The sequence below is a fragment of the Cetorhinus maximus genome, chromosome 14, assembly GCF_964194155.1.
Source record: "Cetorhinus maximus chromosome 14, sCetMax3.hap1.1, whole genome shotgun sequence".
In the NCBI taxonomy this organism is placed as follows: domain Eukaryota; kingdom Metazoa; phylum Chordata; class Chondrichthyes; order Lamniformes; family Cetorhinidae; genus Cetorhinus; species Cetorhinus maximus.
In genome coordinates, this window is record NC_135892.1 from 102,033,150 (window position 1) to 102,054,909 (window position 21,760).

At 44.3% G+C, this 21,760-nt stretch overlaps 1 protein-coding gene across 2 annotated transcripts in view; it reads right to left on the reverse strand.

The window, feature by feature from the left end:
• The window catches only part of LOC144690164 (inactive phospholipase D5-like), a 116,630-nt gene that overhangs the window by 71,575 nt on the left and 23,295 nt on the right, over window positions 1–21,760 (reverse strand). For both annotated transcript variants that reach the window (XR_013578780.1, XM_078557617.1), the window contains exons 2-4: window positions 18,535–18,677; window positions 5,454–5,637; window positions 2,670–2,784 (exon numbers count right to left, since the gene is read on the reverse strand). Coding sequence is in view for 1 of the 2 variants with exons in the window: in XM_078557617.1 (XP_078413743.1) it covers window positions 2,670–2,784; window positions 5,454–5,637; window positions 18,535–18,677 (442 nt within the window). In the remaining variant the exon portion in view is untranslated. The remainder of the gene's footprint in view (window positions 1–2,669; window positions 2,785–5,453; window positions 5,638–18,534; window positions 18,678–21,760) is intronic.

Below are 21,760 nucleotides of genomic sequence, written 5' to 3' on the forward strand. Positions count from 1 at the left end.
GAGAGCAAAAACCCAAGGCAAAATGATGGTAACTGTACAGAATGCAATTACCTATCAATCTGGAGCAATTATAACCCTTAAATTTCAGAGGAACACACATAAGTATTTGCTTAGTCAGCTTTTGATGGCATTATCATAAATGTCACAAGGGAACTAACTGGCTGTCTGCAGGGAAATTAAATCTCAGAGTTACTCCACAATGGATGTGAGCTTGGAAAGGACATAGTCCTCTTGTCCTTTAGTTCCGACAACCAGAGAATTAATCTGAGGAAGCAAAAGGGGGTTTAATTATGCCTATCAAGGATCGCAATTAAAATGAGGTCTGATCAATCCGTTCTCTTGCTCAGTCAGTCAGTCTTGTGTCAGCCATGACTCAGAGGTAACAATTCTCACCTCTGTCAAAACGCTGAGGGCTGAAGTCCCATTCCAGGAACTTGAGTACCAAAGTTAGGCTGAGGAAATGCTTACCCTGTCAGGGGCATTGTCCTTCAGATGAGATACCATATCAGATAGAGGCTCCACTTGCCCGCTCAGGTGACTGCATCCGATGGCTTTATTTCTAAGAAGAGCAGGGGAATTCTCCCTAGGCATCCTCATCAATGTTTATATCTTGCATAGCATCACTAAAACAGATTTACCTGGATATTATCTCACAGCTGTCTGAGGGACCTGGCTGTGCACTAATAAGCTGCCATGTTCCTTATGTAACAGCAATAACTACACCGCAAAGTGTTTCATTTGGCGTAAAATGCTTTAGGACATCCAGCGGCCATAAAAGGTGCTATATAAATGCATGTTCTTCCTTTCTCTAACTGTTTAGCAAATTTAAGTTCTTCAAGGAACTTCAATTTTAACTTGGAGGAAATTAATATTGGGTTGTGACTGGGCAATATTTTCCACCCACGACTATGTTAACCAATGCCAAGGGCAGAATTGTTCGTCCGGCAGGTGGGCGGGCGAGTGCGTGCCCGACCCGAACGGGAGTGAAATAGCGCGTGATCTTTTGGTCGGCGGGCAAGCGCGAGAGGTGGCAGCATGACTGCCAACAATTAAGAGGCCTATTAAGGGCCTTAAGTAATTAATTAAGCTGCACTTTTTGCTGCCCGCTCAACTGTTCACTTGTTCACGGGCGGCCGAATGGGCCAGGCAGCCTTTGCATTTTTAACGAAGCCTCATCCACAGCTAGGATGAGGTTTCCGGCGCTTACTAAAAAGAAAATAAAAAAATTTTTAACATTCTTTTTCACGTGTCCTTCGTCATGTGACTGTTTATTTTTGTATTTAAGACCTGTCAGCTCCCAGAGGCAGCTCAGTGCCCTCAGGAAGCGGTCAGTGCGCAGTCAGAGCCCGGTCGCAGGCGGCAGTCATTCTCACGGCCGTTCCCGGGCCTACCCGCCAGACGAGGGAAGAATTTTGCCCTAAGCGTCAGCAGCTCCAAACACTTCTGAAACACCTTTTCACCTTGGCAATTGCTATTGATTGTCAAGAAACAGGCTTTCAAAATCTTAAAAGAAACATTTCAGCGTCAGTTCCATAGAGAATTCATACATAAATTTAACTCTCCATCAACGGTGTCCTTTATACTCACTCTATTCCCATTTGTTCACACGGGGGAGGGAATGGTTCATTCCATCGACATCTTCACAGATCCGATCAATTCCATGCCTCAGTAAACCTACTGCGAGATTCCAATCTCTCCCTCCCTCCCTCTCTCCACCATCCTGCTTTCCTCATCACTCCGCAGCAAAGGTTACCATATTGGGGAAAATTGAGAAGGAAATCAGGATTTAAAACTCAGGCCTCATAGTTGGAGCTGAATTTTAGGGGGAAGAGGGCCGTATTGGCCAGCAGCTCTCGAGGCCCCAGCACTCAGTGGCGGGCGCTGCTGGGACTGCAAGTACTCCCTCCCCTGAGGACAGCACGGATTCTGGAGGGAGGCAGGTCTGAGATATCGGATGGGGAGGGATGAGGGAGGATAGTGGGGGAGGGGTGAGGGTGATGGCAGTTTTCAGAGGCCAGCCCAATGGTTGGGAGGGGGTGAGAGGGGGCGGGGGTTAAAGAAAGGGAGCGGGGAGGGGTTGCCCCAGGGCACCCTCCAAAGGACATACCCCACTTCCTTTCCGCCTTTTAAGCAGTTTCCTGAAAAAGATAGTCTGCCCACACCAACCACATGGGCGGCTCATTATTCCACTCAACTAGCTTGTGACAAGCTTAACTGACCATCAATGAGTTATTTAGAAATGGCAGGCAGACTGCGGGTTTTGGTGCCGGCTCACCTGCCATGTTATAGGGGACAGCTCGGGGGGGTGGGCAGTAAGTTGGTGGGCTTGCCACCCCTCGTATTTCGCATGACCCCCCCCCCCCACCAAAAACACACCTGGTGGAGGAGGCCCTAAAATCCAGCCCTTGCAAATTTAAATGTTTTAACATTAAAGCAACATGTTGACTAAATTGGAAACATGAATTTTTCTTTTTTGAGGCGAGTATTTAAAATGTTCCTGATTGAGGAGCTCCATCGGTTTCAAACCTAGAAATTCTTTTTGAACAGTTATAGTCCAGAGAGAGGTTACTGGAGACCAAGGTTGACCAGTAACAGTGGATGAGCAGTGACTATTACTAGTTGATGGACCACTTGATTAGCCACAATCTTAAGGTGAAATGTCTACTCACCGTTGGCCTTCAGATTTGTTGCATCCTGGGACCCATATTGGAATTTATTAATTGGGATTCTCAGACCAATGTTGCGAGTTTTCAATTCCTGCAGCTTCTCAAATACCTTTTCACCCTGGTAAGGATCATTTATAGACAAAATAAAATTGGTTTTCCAAACATTAAAAGGAATATTTCAGTCTCCTTTCTATCCGCTCCATTTGTCAAAGCGCAATTTTCTAATATGTACCACATTTTACTGAAAAAGACATCTTGTCGAAGCTTTTCACCATCACCTTTTCGTCTTGCACTCACCAGGACAATTGCAAGAATACCAATGTCAAGGGAAGCAACAACTTTAAAGTTCTTGCTCCCCCTGACATTGATATTCTTGCGACTGTCCTGATGAGTGCAAGATGAAAAGCTTCGACAAAATGTATTTTTCAGCAATACTCAAGTTCTGTACTACATTACCACATTTTGATACTTTCCTCCTTTTGAGGTAAATTTTTAGGTTGACCTCTTCCTATTTGTGAGGAGCCTCTTTCCATCAAACTGGCCAGATGCATTTGGGTTCCCTCTGGTAGGATTGGTGCTTTACAAATCCAATAATGCTGCCCAGCAGAAGCCTTCACTGTCTGCACTAAGTTCATTCTCACAAATGCACAAGAGTTTAACCAGCTGCTTAGTTGCCAATTCTTGCACAATCTATAAACATGATCCTTCTTGATATTGCCCATAAAAGAAAAGATAGGATGGCTTTTTTTGACCAAAAGCTCACTTCACTGAGATAATCCTACTGCTTCAGAAACCCAACCCCATGTAAAGCTGTGCGCAAAAGGACCATTACTTGAAGACAACCATCAAGGCACTGCAGAAATGAAACTACAAACGCTTTGCTACATCAAACAGTTTAAAGTACTGAAAATATTGTCATTGAAACCCACATTTACTAAAGCCACATATGTCATTGTATAAACTTATCATGGTAAAGGTGTTATTTAAAATTGGGTACAACATCATCTCCACTACATATCTTCCAATCCCATGATCTATCAACTAGAAGAGCAAGGGCAGCAGGCACAAGGGAACACCACCGCTTGCAAGTTCCCCAAGCCACACACCATTCTCACTAGGAAATATATTGCCATTCCCTCAGTCACTGGGTAAAAACGATAGCCCTCCCTCCCTAACAACACTGTGGGTGTATCATCACAGGTTGCAGTAGCTTAACATCCTGACAACAGTTTCCATAAGTAAAACATACCCACCCCAATCTGAAATATGCATCCTTTCACTTCCTACCCTGTAGAGAGAATTGACTCAAGCATTATCAATGGTCCCACTGTAATATTGCTTCTTGGCTAGGTGACACCTAAGAAAGCAACTCACCACCACCTTCACAAGGCAATTAAAAAATACGTATTACAACTCTGCTTGCTTTTTTTCAAATTTGATTTTATTTTTTAATCTTTCTAATCTGTGTGTGCAATATTTTCTATAGAGGAACAATGGAACAGGAGTAGGCCATTTAGCCTTCCCCCAACTAACAGCACTGTAGGTGTTCCTACAACACATGGACTGCAGCGGTTCACCATCACCTTCTTAAGGACAATTAGGGACGGGCAATAAATGCAGGTCCAGCCAGAGACGGCCACATCCCATGAACGAATAAATAATTTTAAAAAAGACCCTTGAGCCTGGTCCAACATTTAATGAGGTTATGGCTGACCCACAACCTAACTCCATATTCTCTATCTGAAGTGAGTGTGGGAATAACCTGTCGCCTAGCCTTGAAGCAATATTACAGTGGGATCATTGGTAATGCTTGAATCAATTCTCTCTACAGGGTAGGAGGTGAAAGGATGCATATTTCAGATTGGGGTGGGTATGTTATACTTATGGAAACTGTTGTCAGGGTGTTAAGCTACAAATCAACTTAAAGGAGCCCAGCATGCAAAGTGGAGAGAGGACATCTGATGTGGTATTTAACGTGTCATGGTTAATTGACCCTGCTAATAATGTTCCACAGAAAAAGGCAGTGTACAGCAACATGTCCTATGGTGGTACCAGTGATGGGCAGTGGGGAGAGGGGAGACAACAAAATGAAATCCATTTGGAACAATCATGTTGGCCTATATAAGATGGAAGTATCCTTCTGTTGCAGAGTTCTGAGGAGACGTGCCTTTCTGCAAGTATCAGGTGCTACCGGATTCCCCGAGCAGCTAACATGAACAAGTGAATGCACAGAGAACATAAATTTTCTACATCATTACATTCGAAATATTGCCCTAAGGCACTTGTAAGCCTCTGCCTCAGAAGATCATGAGTTCAAGCCTCTTTACCAAGACTTGAACACAATCTAAGCTGACATTTCAGGGCAGTACTGGAGAGGTGCTGCACGGTCAGATGAGACAAGATGCCATTTGGCCTTTGTTTTTGCAGCTGTTGCATTTAATTTCTAGCCCAAAGGATTAAAATGAGTTGATGGTCAACATACCAATTTTTGTAAGGAAAACTAGATCCCAGAAGTAGGTTTTCATGCCCCAATAGGTGAAAAGTATCTGTGAAGGCCAGAGTTTGTCTGCTTTGATGCCAAAATTCTTTTGTGCTAGCATGATGAGATAATTTTATTTGCAGGTACACAGCCTTCCTTTAAAACATCATGTTTTAATGTCGTTGAAACACTAACCTCAGAATTCGCTTTGTTGATCGCTATTACATTTTACGGTTTAAAATATGTCTTCCACAAATTGTAAGATGCAATTTTCTGCCTCTACTTGCTGATTTGGTTGTGTCACTTACCCAGCGGGTTAGTGAATGATTTTGGTCCTGGTTACCATTTCTTAGAGCCCAGTTGGAAGAGACAATATCAACACTGCTCAAAGCCGCATCCAGCAAGTCCGTCCAACCCTGGAACAAGGAGATGCGCTTAGTCGTGTTCTCTGCATCGTCCAGCCCATCTGGAATGTTTTCAACAAGATGGACCCTGAAAAGGAATGCAGAATTGCTTCAGGACTTCCTTACAAGATTCAAGGAATGACTGACAAAAATGCTTACCTTCCACTTGGCTGGAAAAAAACACAGTTCAATACATTCCCAAGTTCATTTTCAGCTATATATAAGTACCGTCAGAATTGGGTACATCAACCGTTAATTTTTAATCAGCCACACACATTTGTGTATGATAAAATATATACGCACACATATCATTGAACATTAAATATTGGTTAAAAAAGCCATGTACTGCGAAGGACAGCTCTCTCATGAGAAGACCAGGACTGAAATACAGACAAGAAAAATGCCTGAAGTTACAGATGTTTGAATTTTATGGAATGAGTTGTACCGCCATTGGAACAAAATATATGAGTGAGCGAATTTAACCAGTGGAAAGTAAGCAGGAGGATTGTTTTGTAAATCGCTCAAGTTACTTACCCATGGTAAAGCAAACAGGTTCCAGTTGAGTGAACAGTGCTAATGAATTTGACTGTAGCACCTGTCAGATTAGATTTACAGATTGGCAGTGTACATGTATAATGCAATTATCCAAACAGACAAAGTGTGGCCTGTGAAGTCATTTGCCAAATCTGAGGCTATGGGCTCACCCATCGCCTGCAACCCTTAAAGATCAAGAAGTTTAATACCATTTGTCATTGTTTTAAAAACATAAGCTAAGGCCTTGGCCCCAGTTTTATCCCAGAGACTGTTTTGGGTGGCTGACCAGAGGTTAGAGATGGGAAAACTCATCTGCTGCTCCAGAAATGAAACCCAATTGTGACCTGCTTTTCTGAGCAGGCGGCATGGACACCCGCCCAAAGCCGGCTTAACATATGCGTGTCGGGTTCTGATGATGTCATCAGGACCCAGCCGCAATCTGAACAAATGGTCTAAGTGGGAAGAGGCAATGAATTTCCCACTCAGATCAACCCAACAAGAAAGTGGATGGAGGTTACAAGAGGCCCAAAGGAGTCATTTTTATATTTGTTTTTAGAGACTTCTTTTGTGGGACCAGGAGGAGCAGGAATTCGCGTATTTCACTATTTGGAAGCAGGAAAGATCTCCCCCGTGTCCTGGCCAATATTTTTATCCTCAATCAATATCATGAAAGAACAGGCAATCTGGTTGTAATCACATTACTGTTTTGTGGGAGCTTGCTGTGCACAAATTGGCTGCCATGTTTCCTGTGTTACAGCAATAATGACAGCTACACTTTAGAAGTACTTCAATGGCTGTAAAGAGCCTCGCGACATCTGAAGGATGCGTAATGCGCTATAGAAATGCATGTTTTTCTGTTTTTAGTCTCCCCTGCTGCACTCTCGCCAATTTTGAACGGCACCCACACAGAAGCTGCATGGCAGCCGAACCCTGCACTTAACAACCCAGGAGGGAAGTCAGTCAGTGGGATTAAAATAACGCTCGGGAGTTAGAAGTGCTTGGGTTTCATTTCTGGAGCAGCAGATGAGTTTTCCCATCTCTAACCTCTGCTCAGCCACCCAAAACAGTATCTGGGATAAAACTGGGGCCAAGACCGTAGCTTATGTTTTTAAAACAATGACAAATGGTATTGGACTTCTTGTTCTTTAAGGGTTGCAGGCGATGGGTGAGGCCGTAGCCTCAGGTTTGGCGAATTACTTCACTTTGCTACACTTTGTCTGTTTGATAATTGCATTATACATGTACACTGCCAATCTATAAATCTAATCTGACAGGTGCTACAGTCAAATTCATTAGCACTGTTCACTTAGGAGCAAGATTCACTTAATAAGGAAGGGTTCTTTGACATGAGCGTAAGTCTTTTGGAGCAATCAGTTCGCAGATATGAACCTCGAACTGAGTCCAAGATAATGGGTGGGGCAGGCAGGACTTCCACTGATGGAATTGCCACTGTTCCCAGTCACCTCTCTGCAGTCAGCTCCGCTGGAATATTCTAGGCAGGCTCACACGGCAGTGTTACTGTTTGCAATTGCCACTCCAGAGGAGAGAAACAGAGGAGAAGCTACTTCAAGTACCAGCTACCTCCAGAAGCAACTTTAATAAAAACAGAAAAATGCTGGAAATATTCAGCAGCATCTGTAGAGACAGAATAAGCTGATGTTTCAGGCAGCAGGCAGGGTTCTGACCTTTCATCAGAGCTGGTAAAAGTTAGAATTGTAATTAGTTTTGAGCAAGGGAAAGATGGTTTTTTTTTGTTGTCTGGTGTACTGATCTCTACCTAGCAGGGGCTGAATGCCAATTTTCTGACACTTCCTCCTACTTCCTCCTGGACCATGACCCCACCACCAAACATCAAGTCACTGTTTCCAGGGATGCCACTGATCTCATCTCCTCTGGAGATATTTCTTCCACAACCTCCAACCTCATAGACCTCCAAACCTGAACAGCCCACTTCCACCTCCATACCCCAAAACCCACAAACAGGAATGCCCTAGTAGATCCATCGTTTTAACATCTTCCTGCCTCACTGAACTGATTTTACATAGACACATAGGATTAAACACTAGGATACATGATGCAGAAACAGGCCATTTGGCCCAACAAGCCTCAGTGTTTATGCTCCACTCAAGCCTCCTCCCATCTTTCCTCATCCAAATCTACCATTGTAACCCTCTACTCCATTATTGCTTCCTATCTCAATGTTATTTTTTTCTTCCCTTCTCTAGTTTCTTTCCACCTACGTCCATGGCTCTTCTGATGCCCTCCATCACTAGGGGAGGTGGTGGCGTTAGGGTATTGTCACTAGATTAGTAAACCAGAGACCCAGGGTACTGCTCTGGGGACCCAGGTTCGAATCCAATAAAATTTGATTCAATAAAAATCTGGAATAAAAGTCTAATGATAGTCATGAAACCATTGTCGATTGATGTAAAAACCCATCTGGTTCGCTAATGTCGTTTAGAGAAGGAAATCTGCCATCTTTACCTGGTCTGACCTATATGTGACTCCCAGACCCACAGCAATGTGGTTGACTCTTAACTGCCCTCTGAAATGGCCTATCAAACCGATAAAAGGTCAATAAAAAGGAATGAAACCACATGGACCACCCATCATCAACCTAAAGAGCAAACTCAGCCCTGCAAAGTCCTCCTTACTGGGGGCTAGTGCCAAAATTAGGGAGACCTGTCTCACAGACTAGTCAAGCAACAGCCTGACGTAGTCAAATTTATGGAATCATATCTTACAGATAATGTCCCAGACACCACCATCAGAGGTGGCGGCACAGTGGTATACAGTCAGAAGGGAGTTGCCCTGGGAGTCCTCAACATCAACTCCGGACCCCATGAAGTCTCATGGCATCAGGTCAAACATGGGTAAGGAAACCTCTTGCTGATTACCACATATCGCTGATGAATCAGTACTCCTCCATGTTGAACACCAATTGGAGGGTGCAAAATGTACCCTGGGTGGGTGACTTCAATGTCCATCACCAAGAGTGGCTCGGTATCACCACTACAGACTGAGCTGGCCAAATCCTGAAGGTCATAGTTGCTAGGCTGGGTCTGCGGCAGGTGGTGAAGGAACCGAGAAGAAGAAAAAACATACTTGACCACACCCTCACCAACCTGCCCGCCGCAGATGCATTTGTCCATGACAGTATCGGTAGGAGTGACCACCGCACAGTCGTTGTGGAGATGAAGTCTCGTCTTCACACTGAGGATACCCTCCATCGTGTTGTGTGGCACCACAACCGTGCTAAATGGGATGAATTTCGAACAGATCTAGCAACTCAAGACTGGGCATCCATGAGCCACTGTTGGCCATCAGCAGCAGCAGAATTGTACTCAACCACAATCTGGAACCTCATAGCCTGGCATGTCCCCCACTCTACCATTACCACCAAGCCAGGGGATCAACCCTGGTTCAATGAAGTGTGCAGGTGGGCGTGCCAGGAGCAGCACCAGGCATACCTAAAAATGTGGTGTCAACCTGGTGAAGCTATAACACAGGACTACTTGCATGCCAAGCAGCAAAAGCAGCTATCGATAGACAAAGCTAACCAACCAACCAATGGATCAAGTCTAAGCTCTGCAGTACTGCCACATCCAGCCGTGGATGGTGGTGGACAATTCAACAACTCACTGGAGGAGGCGGCTCCACAAATATCCCCATCCTCAATGATGGGGGAGCCCAGCACATCAGTGCAAAAGATAAGGCTGAAGCATTTGCAACAATCTTCAACCAGAAGTGCCGAGTGGATGATCCATCTCGGCCTCCTCCTGAGGTCCCCAGCATCACAGTTGCCAATCTTCAGCCAATTAGGTTCACTCCACGTGATATCACGAAATAGTTGAAGGCGATGGATATTGCAAAGGCTATGGGCCCTGACAATATTCCGGCAATAGTACTGAAGACCTGTGCTCCAGAACTTGTCACGCCCCTAGCCAAGCTGTTCCAGTACAGCTACAACACTGGCATCTACCCAGCTATGTGGAAAATTGCCCAAGTATGTCCTGTACACAGAAAGGACAAATCCAACCCGGCCAATTACCGACTCATCAGTCTACTCTCGATCATCAGTAAAGTGATGGATGGGGTCATCAACAGTGCTATCAAGCGGCACTTGCTTAGCAATAGCCTGCTCACTGATGTTTGGGTTCCGCCAGGGTCACTCAGCTCCTGACCTCATTACAGCCTTGGTATAAATGTGGACAAAAGAGCTGAACACCAGAGGTGAGGTGAGAGTGACCGCGCTTGACATCAAGGCAACATTTGATTGAGTGTGGCATCAAGGAGCCCTAGCAAAACGAGTCAATGGGAATCAGGGGTAAAGCTCTCCGCTGGTTGAAGTCATACCGAGCACAAAGGAAGATGGTTGTGGTTGTTGGAGGTCAACCATCTCAATTCTAGGACATCACTGCAGGAGTTCCTCAGGGTAGTGTCCTAGGCCCAACCATCTTCACCTGCTTCAGTAATGATCTTCCTTCCTCCATCATAAGGTCAGAGGTGGCAATGTTCGCTGATGAACGTACAATGTTCAGCACCATTCATGACTCTTCAGAATCTGTAGCAGTCCATGTCCAAATGCAGCAAGACTGGAAAATATCTAGGCTTGGGCTGACAAGCGACAAGTAACATTCGCATCATACAAGTGCCAGGCAATAAGCATCTCCAGAGAGAATCTAAGCATCGCCACTTGAGATTCAATAGCATTTCCATTGCTGAATCCCCCACTGTCAACATCCTGGGGGTTACCATTGACCAGAAACTGAACTGGACTAGCCATATAAATACTGTGGCTACAAGAACAGGTCAGAGACTAGGAATGCTGTGATGAGGAACTCACCTCCTGACTCCCCGAAGCCCGTCCACCATCTGTAAGGCACAAGTCAGGAGTGTGATGGAATACTCTCCACTTGCCTGGATGAGTGCAGCTCCAACAACACTCAAGAAGCTCAACACCAGCCAGGACAAAGCAGCCCATTTGATTGGCACCCCATCCACAAACATTCACTCCCTCCACCACTGATGCTCAGTAGCAGCAGTGTCTACCATCCACAAGATGCACTGCATGAATTCACCAAGGCTCCTTAGACTGCACCTTCCTCACCCATGACCACTACCATCCCAGCTGCCATGATAGGGTTTGACCTTTTATATTCTACAAACTACAACAACTGTTTACGTCTGTAGAACAATATCCTAAACCACTTCACAGAAGCATCAACAAACTTGCTTAAATTTCAAGCTAACTTTGTCGAGCTTACAGCCCAACACCCACTTGCTGTCCTTATAAAATTGTGCTGCAAGTCCTGCTTTTTGACCTTTACTTTACTACCGAATGGGTTCTGACTAGTTTTCCAAAGAAGAGTCATATTTGACTCAAAACGTTAATTCTGGTTCTTTCTCCACAGATGCTGCCAGACCTGCTGAGCTTTTCCAGCACTTGGTTTTTATTTTAGAATTTCACTCTCCTAAACTGAAGTCCATAATCTGTGACTTCTGGGTCTCATAGCAGCCTCCAACATTGCCACACTTTTTCCACCCCATGAGTGACTATGCGTACCAAGGCTCCTTAGACAGCATCTTCCAAACCCACAACCACTACCGTCCAAAAGGACAAGGGCAGCAGACACATGGGAACACCACCACCTGGAAGTTTCCCTCCAAGCCACTCATCATCCTGACTTGGAAATATATTGCCATTTCTTCACTGTTGCTGGGTCAAAATCCTGGAACTCCTTCCCTAACAGCACTGTGGGTGTATCTACACCACATAGACTGCAACGGTTCAAGAAGGCAGCTCATCGCCACTTTCTCAAGGGCAATTAGGGATGGGCCATAAATGTTGGCTTAACCAGTGACGTCCACATCCCATGAATGAATTTTTAAAAAAGTTTGAGTTTCCTGGCCTAGCAGTTATCTTGTCACCATGGACATGCGACCCCTCTACGTCTCCAATCCCAGCAGGATAGTCTGAGAGCTCTCTGCTTCTTCCTTGAACAGAGACCCAACTAGTCCCCATCCGCCACCAACTGGCTAACTTGTTCTTCTCCAATTCCACTCACTATTGCCAACTAAAATGTGTTGTTATGGGTGCCCACAAGGGGCTCTGTCTGCCTTTTTGTGGCATACGTGAAACATTTTTTGTTTCAGTCCTCCTCAGGCCCCCTCCCTCAACTTTTTTTCCAGTACATTGATGACTGAGCCAATGCTGTTTCTGCTGTCACCCTGAACTGGAAAATGTCATTGACTTTGCTTCCAATTTCCACCCTTCCCTTGCCTTCACGTGGTCTGTCTCTTACTCTTTCCTTCCTTGTTTTCAATGTCTCCATTACTGGCAAAATTCACTATCGGCCCACTGACTCCCACAGTTACCATGACTACATTTCCTCACACCCCACTTCCTGTATTTCATTCTCCCAGTTTCTCCGTCTCCATCACATCTGTTCAGATGATGCAACCATCCATACTATATTTCCAATATGTCTTCCTTTATCCTCAACCAAGGATTTCACCCCATCATGGTGGATAGGGCCATCACCATGTCCGATCCGTTTCCTGTGCTTTTGCTCTCGCCTGCCCCGCCCTCCCAGAACCACGCAGGATCCCCTAGTCCTCACCTTCCACCCCGCGTTCAGTGGAACGTCCTCTTACATTTCTGTTACCTCCAGCGTGAAGCCACCATCAAACAAGTCTACCCCTCCCTTCTTAGCATTCTGATGGGTCCATCCCCTGCATGACGCCCTCACAGACCTGATACATCAACTCCATTTCTCTCTCTCCACAGATGCTGAGCATTTCCAGCATTTTGTGTTTTTATTTCAGATTTCCAGCATCCACAGATTTCTGCTCTAGTTCAGAAGCAGCTTCGTTGCGTCGCAGGCGAGAGTTCGAACAGAATGGCAGCAAGGATACTTTCAGCACACAGATCCCTGAAACCTTAAGAACCTAAGATAATGGTTATTCTGGCCCAAATCAAGATGAGTATTGACATGTTGTGGACACTGAGTAGGTCAACCAATGGAACAATCCAGGTCCCTATAGAAAGAGTTTGCTTTGGAAGCAATCTGGATGCCCTCTCCAGTTACAGTAGTCAGGCTCAACACTGAGTCTGCCATTAACAAGACCTGGGAAGAGAACCAAAGTAATGGCATATCTGAAGGGAACTGTTAACAGTACCAGTTAAGAGATAAATGGCAAAAGTAAACATGCCACAAAGTGCTGGCTGTCAAAGTGTTGCCCAATTCTGATCCACGATAAGCCCATTGAACAACATTCCAACTCTTTCATTGGAATCTTAGTATATGTCCACACTCCAGCACAGTCCATACTTAGGCTGCAACTTAACATTCAATTCATTCCTACAGAGGCCCATTAAAATGAATTAATAATTACAATTGATTGAGGCAGCCCAATGGCATGCTCCATAATGCGCCACGCCAAATGACAACTTGGACAGCACTCAACACTGCTCAGATCTTGCCAAATTACATAAACTAGGCTTGTTTTCCCTACAGTATATAAAGTAGTAGAATGTGGAATTCTCTCCCCCAGAAGTAGTACATGCTAGCTCCATTAATAATTTTCAATCTGAGACTGATAGATTTTTGACAGGATATGTTACAATCCCTGTGGGGATCCATAAACCCAAAGAACCAAATTTACCCAACAATCCCCAAATTAAGAAATTACCAAAGGGGTTTTTTTTTTTGTAACTTTTACTTTAACATGAATCAGAATCAATGTATATTAAACATAAATTAACAGTAAAATCACAGGAGGTACGAGCTATAAATTACACATGGAGTAGTGGATATACCAAAGATAGATCCCAGGGATTTTCTACCCTGCCTGTTTGGCACCAATTTCAGTCTCTAGAGTTCTTCACAATTACAATAATTCATTCTACAGGAGAAAGGGTGCTGTTTGGTTTGCAAGTCAACTCTGATTGGCTGAGGTGTTGCCATGGAGAAAGCAACAGTGAACTACAGGCTCCCCATTCTTCCAGGTAATTCATGGCACAAGGCTTGAAAGTATTCCTTTTATTTGCAGTGAACAGGACTCGGCATATGAATTAACGTATGTAGCTTCTAGCAAGCGTAAATGAGCCACTTGACTGATTATCTTCAGCTGGTTGTTCAATGTAGCTATTAGTGCACTCAGGATTATCGAGCAAGTATAGCCCAATCGCAGAATCACATCTAACAGTTGATGTTTTGTTGTGAGTTTTGCAAACATGGGCTGGCCAAGTAAGGTCTGTACTCTGCCTATCACAAACAGCCAGAGGAACATGTCTGATTCAAATAGTCATTTGGTGGTACAGAACTTGAGTATTGCTGAAAAAAAGAGGCATTATGTCAAAGCTAATTGTCTTGCACTCATCAGGAGAATTCCCAAGAATACCAATGTGAGGGAAACCAACAAATTTATACTGTATGAGAAGAGAGTACTGATGGGTGGCAAGTGGATTCTGATTGGTGGAGGCATTGCCATGGAGAATGCATCAGTTGATGGTGACTGATAGTTAACTGCCAAGCATTGAAGTTTAAACCAAGCAGCTTGAGTCTGATTGGTCAAGGCATTGCCCAGAGGAATGAACCAGCGAATGGCTGTCACTGAGTTTTGCAAGCATGGGCTAGTTGGGTACAGTCTGTACCTTGCCCATTGTGAACAGCGGAAGGGACACGCTGTTTGATACGATCCGCCAGTCTCTGGGACATACGACCTACATACCTAGCATCACACTGGCACTGAAATTCATATAGCACATTATTTATTTGTGTGATAGTCAGAACTCGTAGCTCAAATTCACCTATGAAATGAAGCAGTCAAATGAACTCCCTTTGCTTGATGTGCTAGTTGAGAAATCTACCAGGGGTTCTCTATGACGGTCTACCGCAAGCCTACCTTCACTGGTCAATATATGCATTGGGATTGTAACAGTTCCACAAGCTATAATATTGGCCTTACTGGCAACTACATAAGTAGGGCCTGAGCCATTTGCTCAACATGCAAGCTTGATGCTGCAATAAGTGCATCAAAGGTATCTTGCAGGATAATGGCTACCCTGATCAGATCATTTTGCACTGTATTTTGCACCAACTCATGAACGAAGGGCAAGGTATCTCAAAAACTTGAGCAACAGGTGAACAGGTTTCAGTCTGGTACCATGCAGCATCAACACAAGTGGTATTCGTCACTAACTGGATGCTCTCATCAAGCCAAAAAGACGTTCTACATATCACACAAATGTGTAATGTGCTATATGAATTTTAGTGCCAGCGTGATGCTAGGTATGTAGGTCGTATGTCCCAAGGCATGACCCTTCTGCTGTTCGCAACGGGCAAGGTACAGACTGCACCCAACCAGACCACTCCTGCAAAACTCAAAAGTGTCCAACATTAAATGTGATTCTGTGATTGGACAAGATTTGCTAAATAGCCCTCAGTGCGCTAAGAATTATGCTGACAACCAATTTAAGATAGTGCGTCAGCCTCAAGTGTGGCGCATTTGCGTGTATTGGAATCTGCATATATTAATACACAGGGCCCTGCTCTTTGCAGACAGAAAGAACATGTACACACATTGCATCTGTTTCAGCTAAGCAAAATCAGTGACAGCCATTTGCTGGTTCATTCCTCAGGGTAATGCCCTGACCAGAGGCTGGTTTAAATTTCAAACAATGTTTGGTAGTTAACTGTCAGTCACCATCAGTCACTGGTACATTCCCAATGGCCACGCCTCTACCAGTCAGAGTCCACTTGCCAACCAATCAGCACTCTCTTCTCATACAGTGTACATTTGTTGGTTTCCCTCGCATTGGTATTCCTGTGAATTGTTCTGATGAGTGCAAGATGAAAAGCTTCAACAAAATGTCTCTTTTTTCAGCAGTGTAGTTTGATTTGATCAGCCAATTCTTGGGGTTTACAGTCTATATACCATGGCACTGCACTGGCACTGAAATTCATACACAATGTTGCTCAGTTGTGTGATAGACAAAATATCTTTTTGGACTTTGGCAGCATCATGTTAATGGAAAGTACCACTCGCGTAGCCACTGCACAGTAGCAGCGAGAAACAGCTTGCTTAACCAGTTGGCCAGTTCAACTGTTCAGATACTTAGCCTTTCCAGGGTAGAAATACCTACTGTTAGAGTGGGTCACAGAATCACATCTAATTTTAAATGTCAACAGAGTTTCTAGCTCAAACGCTAACCTTAGGAGTGAGTTCTAGGGGGAGATGATGGCGTAGTGGTAATGTCACTGGCCGAGTAATCCAGAGACCCAGGTTAACATTCTGGCGACATGGGTTCCGATCCCACATCAGCAACTGGAGGAGTTTGAATTCAATTAAATCTGGAACTGAAAGTTAGTTTAATACCATTACTGGAACTGCCATTGATTGTCGCAAAAACTCATCTGGTTCCCTAATGTCCTTCAGGGAAGGAAATCTGCTGTCCTTACCTGATCTGCCCTAAATGTGACTCCAGGCCCACAGCCATGTGGTTGACTCTTAACTGCCCTCTGAAATGGCTGAACAAGCCATTCAGTTCAAGGGCAATTAAGGATGGGCAACAAATGCTAACCCTGCCAGCGATGCCCACATCCTATGGAAAAATAATCTACTGCCTCGCAACTGGTGTCAAGAAGTATGTTCTGTTCTCCCTTCTTAATCTTTAAGATCTAATTTGTATCTATGGCCCCCTGTTCTTGACACCTCAATTACTAAAAACAATGGGCTACCCAGGAGCAGGTGGGAAAGCTCAAGGTGGACAGCCTGACCTCCCTACACCCCGCTCAATTATGTTAGGGGCAGGGAAAGTCACAGGTCATCAGCCTTACAGCCTGGAGGCCAACTGAGCCCTTAAGAGGCTATTGGCAGGCGGAGATGGGGGTGGGGCAGCCTGGGCCAATTTGGCAACACCCCTCCTACTCCCACCCTTCGCTAAAAGCCACCGTGCCCTCCACAGCTCCAATCTAATTCCCGCCAGGCCTCCTTGACTACCCTGATGAACCCGCCCCACTCACCTCTCCTGGGGTCTCCATCGATGATACTGGTCAGGGGGCTGCTGCAATCCTGCCAGTGGCCACGTCTCCCGGTGGCACTGCTGGGACTGAGGAGCTGCCAACCCTCTGATTGGCCAGCAGCTCTTAAGGTGTGGAAGCCCAGATGGCAAGCAGTTACCTGCCAGATGGGTGTTTGGTTCTGGTGGGGCTCCCAGAACTGGCCACGATGTGGTTGCCAGCAGCTTTCCGGCTGGTGGACGCGACCCGTGCCACGACCGTTAAACTCAGCCTTGCGTACTTCCATCTATCCCCTGCGTACTTCCATCTATCCCCTGCGTACTTCCATCTATCCCCTGCGTACTTCCATCTATCCCCTGCGTACTTCCATCTATCCCCTGCGTACTTCCACCTATCCCCTGCGTACTTCCACCTATCCCCTGCGTACTTCCACCTATTCCCTGCGTACTTCCATCTATCCCCTGCGTACTTCCATCTATCCCCTGCGTACTTCCATCTATCCCCTGCGTACTTCCATCTATCCCCTGCGTACTTCCACCTATTCCCTGCGTACTTCCATCTATCCCCTGCGTACTTCCACCTATTCCCTGCGTACTTCCATCTATTCCCAGCGTATTTCCATCTATCCCCTGCGTACTTCCATCTATCCCCTGCGTACTTCCATCTATCCCCTGCGTACTTCCATCTATCATGTCCCATTCCTTCATCATATCAAGCACCCTATTCTATTCGTACCATTGAAGTTATGTGTGTCTGGAATGTCTGGTTGGTACAGAACGATCATATTTTAACAAGTTGTTGAATGTTATTGTTAACATTTACACAAGACAAAGTTTATAAATCAATGGAATCAAAAGAGAGATAAGCAAGCACAAGGAAACATTTCATCACTAAAATGTCACATCCTAGCTGGCCAAATAGGCCACGACCAGTTGGCAAAAGCTGAATGCAATCCAAACTTGCATCAATAGCAGAGGAGAAAGGATGGAACACACTGCATCACTGCTGACTCTGTGGCTACACTTCCCTGCCCAGAGCGGTACTGAGCCATTTGGCCGTAAACCTTCCAGTTTCGAACTCCAGCTCAAGCTGTATTATCAAATTATGGTTATGGCAGCCTTAGTAGGGCTGTGATTGGTCTCAACATGCATGGGTCTGGAGGATGAGAAATGAACAGGTGTCCTGCTTATGATCACTGACCCATGTCCTGTGCCGTAGGGGGTACAGGCAGGCTCGACTGTGATACTTCCCATAAACAGAAACGTGTCACTTGGGAGAAAGTACATGAATGTCTGGAACCAAACCTGATGTATGGAGCCATATTGTGATACAATTCTGCGCTTTCAAGGGAAGAGGGGAAAAGACAAGAAGGAAATTTAGAGGCAATGTATTGATGCAAGCGCCTCAAGCAAACTCATTCTTACCGGCAATCCCTGTTGCAGTTATCCTCTGTAATGTCTTCTGTGTCACTGCTGCTGCCTGGAATGTCCACAGCTGAAAATATTAGTGCAACAGAGATGGCGAAACAACACACCAGGGCAAAGCCTACGATGCACTTCTGCTGTGACTAAGGTGGAGAAAACAAAACAGAGTTGTATGAATATTGGCTCAGTTAGAGCAAAGTAAAGAACAACTTAAGGATGTTTTTTTACCATTGTTATGGCACAGCTGATGGTAAATGCTGAGTTGTTCAAATCCCAAAGGGAAACTTGAAACAACTGCCAGAACTTGTTTTGCAATTTGTATAAATTCTGAGATGTGTACCTTGAATTCAGTAGTAATAAGACCACCAAGTCTTATAGGTTGTTTACAAAACTAGATTAAACATTTATAAGGAAAATGAGTTTTAAGCACACACATAGATCTACAAATTACTATTATGATAACTTCTAAATCCCCTACTTAATCTGACTCCCAGTTACACTTTTGTTAAGGCAACAGTAAGATACATAGATTTTAAAAGACCCAGCAAAGGTGGCACACAACACCCTGAGCCAGTTGAGTGCAAGTGAGTTTCCTTAACTTCAATTCTTTGAAGACAGCAGCTTGAGGAGTAGATGTTGAAGGCTTTTCACACTTGTTAGATCTTAAAAATGCCCACCCTTACACAGAGCCTTTGCTCCTTTACACATGTTATCCCCTTTGAATGTAAATTCACATTGTTTCACTATGTTTTTGGACTTTACCTTTCTGGTAATAAAAATCACTCATAGTACTAAGTTTTACCAGTAATCTTTGGGAAAAATAAACACACTGTTTCTAAACTTCACCTGGCTAGGTGGCACATTTCAATTCTCCTTTGAAAACAATGTAGTCTGGTTTATTTAAAAATGCAAATGTACATTTACACCTTGCATTCTAAACTTCCCCCATATTTACCATGTTTACATCAAAGCCTTCAGACCAGCTGCCTTTAATCCAATTAGTCTCTCACACACATCAACACACACACATTGCCACTATTTTACAATAAACCTCAATAACATTATTAGAATTATAACCGTTAAAAGAAAAGAAATCAAGGAATGACAGGAGGCCATTTGTCCCATCAATCCGGCTCCTTATACAAGCCATGTACACATTGACCCCACCCATTTAATCTTACAAAAGGAGGCACTGCATAAATAAACCAAAAGTGAATCAAGAATATTGATTTTCTTATTGCCACTATTCAGCCCTGTCTTTCCACAGGTCCCATTTCCACAGTCCCAAAAACAAGCCTATTCAATGGGTTTGCCTTTATATAGCACCTTTAACAAGGGAAAAGAGACCAAGACACATCTTAATCATCTTCAATTCTTTACTGTTTGGAGGTTGGTAGAGACGTGGGCATTTTATGCAGGTGATTAGTGTTCATCAGGATGTTAAAACCAGTTAAAATCAATTAAATGTAACTTTATTTTCTGATGGCTGTTTGTACCGACGTTGTAAAGAGCCATTTATGGAAGGCTCAGTCCATGAACCAGAAACTCAACCCCTTCCCCACAATTATTTCAGCCATAAACGGGATGCTTTTTGCTGCTGCTGCTGCAAAAAAGTACCATCTGCTACAGGGCAAATCTTGGAAGCACAGTCTCTAATTCTTCCATTACAAAGCACAATAATTCAAGCAGTAAGTGTCAGAAGTAGTACTGAACTACACGCATCATACAGGCAGATCCTAAGCTCAATTGCCAGTTTTAACTGATTTCTGCCCAGGCAGCAGTAGTGATGGTACAACTGGCCTTGGTGTCTCTCGGGTATAAATGGGGACAGTAGGGTAGTGAGGGAAAATCAACCAGAGTTCCTACCATTTATAAAAATATGCAGGAACCACTGCTGAAAAACTGTAGCTATCTACGTTCGACAGGCTAAAGCATCAGGTAGCAGCAGACCTGGGCTACGCTGTATTGCCTCCCCCGGCCCATTCAAATGGTCTTTCATTTATTATTACATCACCCAAATTTGAGGGTTGAGTCTATGCTTTCAACAGGTGGCAGTGGTGGAAGGGGGAAAATGGCAGGAAATCATGGGCACACAGCCACTCAATGAAGTTAAAACTTCCCAGCATGGAAGTACCGCTCTATGTTGGGAAAGAGTTCTATATCAGAAATTATCACTGAAATCACTGAGCAAAGAGCTAACCTCGATTGAATCAGTGTAGCTCCCTACACATTCATTCATTGCCTTGTAATCAAGGGCTCATGTGCCATCTTGTGATGTGCTCCCCTGACAACTCACCATCTATCTGTCACTGAGCATCACCCACTGACTGCCTTCAGTTTTTTAAAAGCAAACCCACAGATTTTACAGCGCCAGCTAGGAATGTAAGACATATCAAAAACTAAAAAAAGTGTATAAATGTATATCTTTCGTTAAGCTCACAAATATTTGAAGAAATCAAATCATATAACGCTTCTACACACGATGATTAGTATTTGACTATTAGGCATTTAACAGGTACATTTCTAGTTCCCTTTTTTTTTTAAACTTTACCGTGCCTTGCTCACGCACTCAAAGAAAATTCAGGAAATATCGATATTTGCTGAAAAAGACATGTCCAAGCTTTTTGTCTTGCACTCATCAGGAAAGATACATGAATGCCAAATTTCAATGGGAGCAACAATCGACACTGCACGAGAAAAGGGTGCTGATTGGTTGGCAGGGCGACTCTGATTGGTTGAAGCATTGCCATGGAGAATGTACCATAGAACTATTATTCCCTACACTTCTGTTTAATTTTTTTTTTAAAAATTACAATGTCTGGACATGTTCCTTTTGCCTGCAGAGGACAGGTCCCTGTGTATGAATATATGCAGCTTCTAGCGAGCATAAGTGAGCCACGCTCGACTAATGTCTCTTTTTGATAAATGCCCTCACGATTCTCCAAGAAATAGACATTAACTGATTACTAAGAGTTTCATGAATGGGTTCACTGCATCAAACCTGTTCCAGTTTAACAGCCCTTCTTTTTGCTGTTATTAAACACGGAACAGTGATTTTTGTCATGTCAAACAACAAGAGTAGAGAAAGATCAGGGAAAAAGAAACTCTTTCAAACAATTATGTAGCCTGCAATGGACAGCACATTCTGATGCCGTTGGACAGTGAGGCTTGTTCAGAATCCCTCAAGAACTACTTCGCAAGAGTAATGGAACTCGAAAGCATCCTT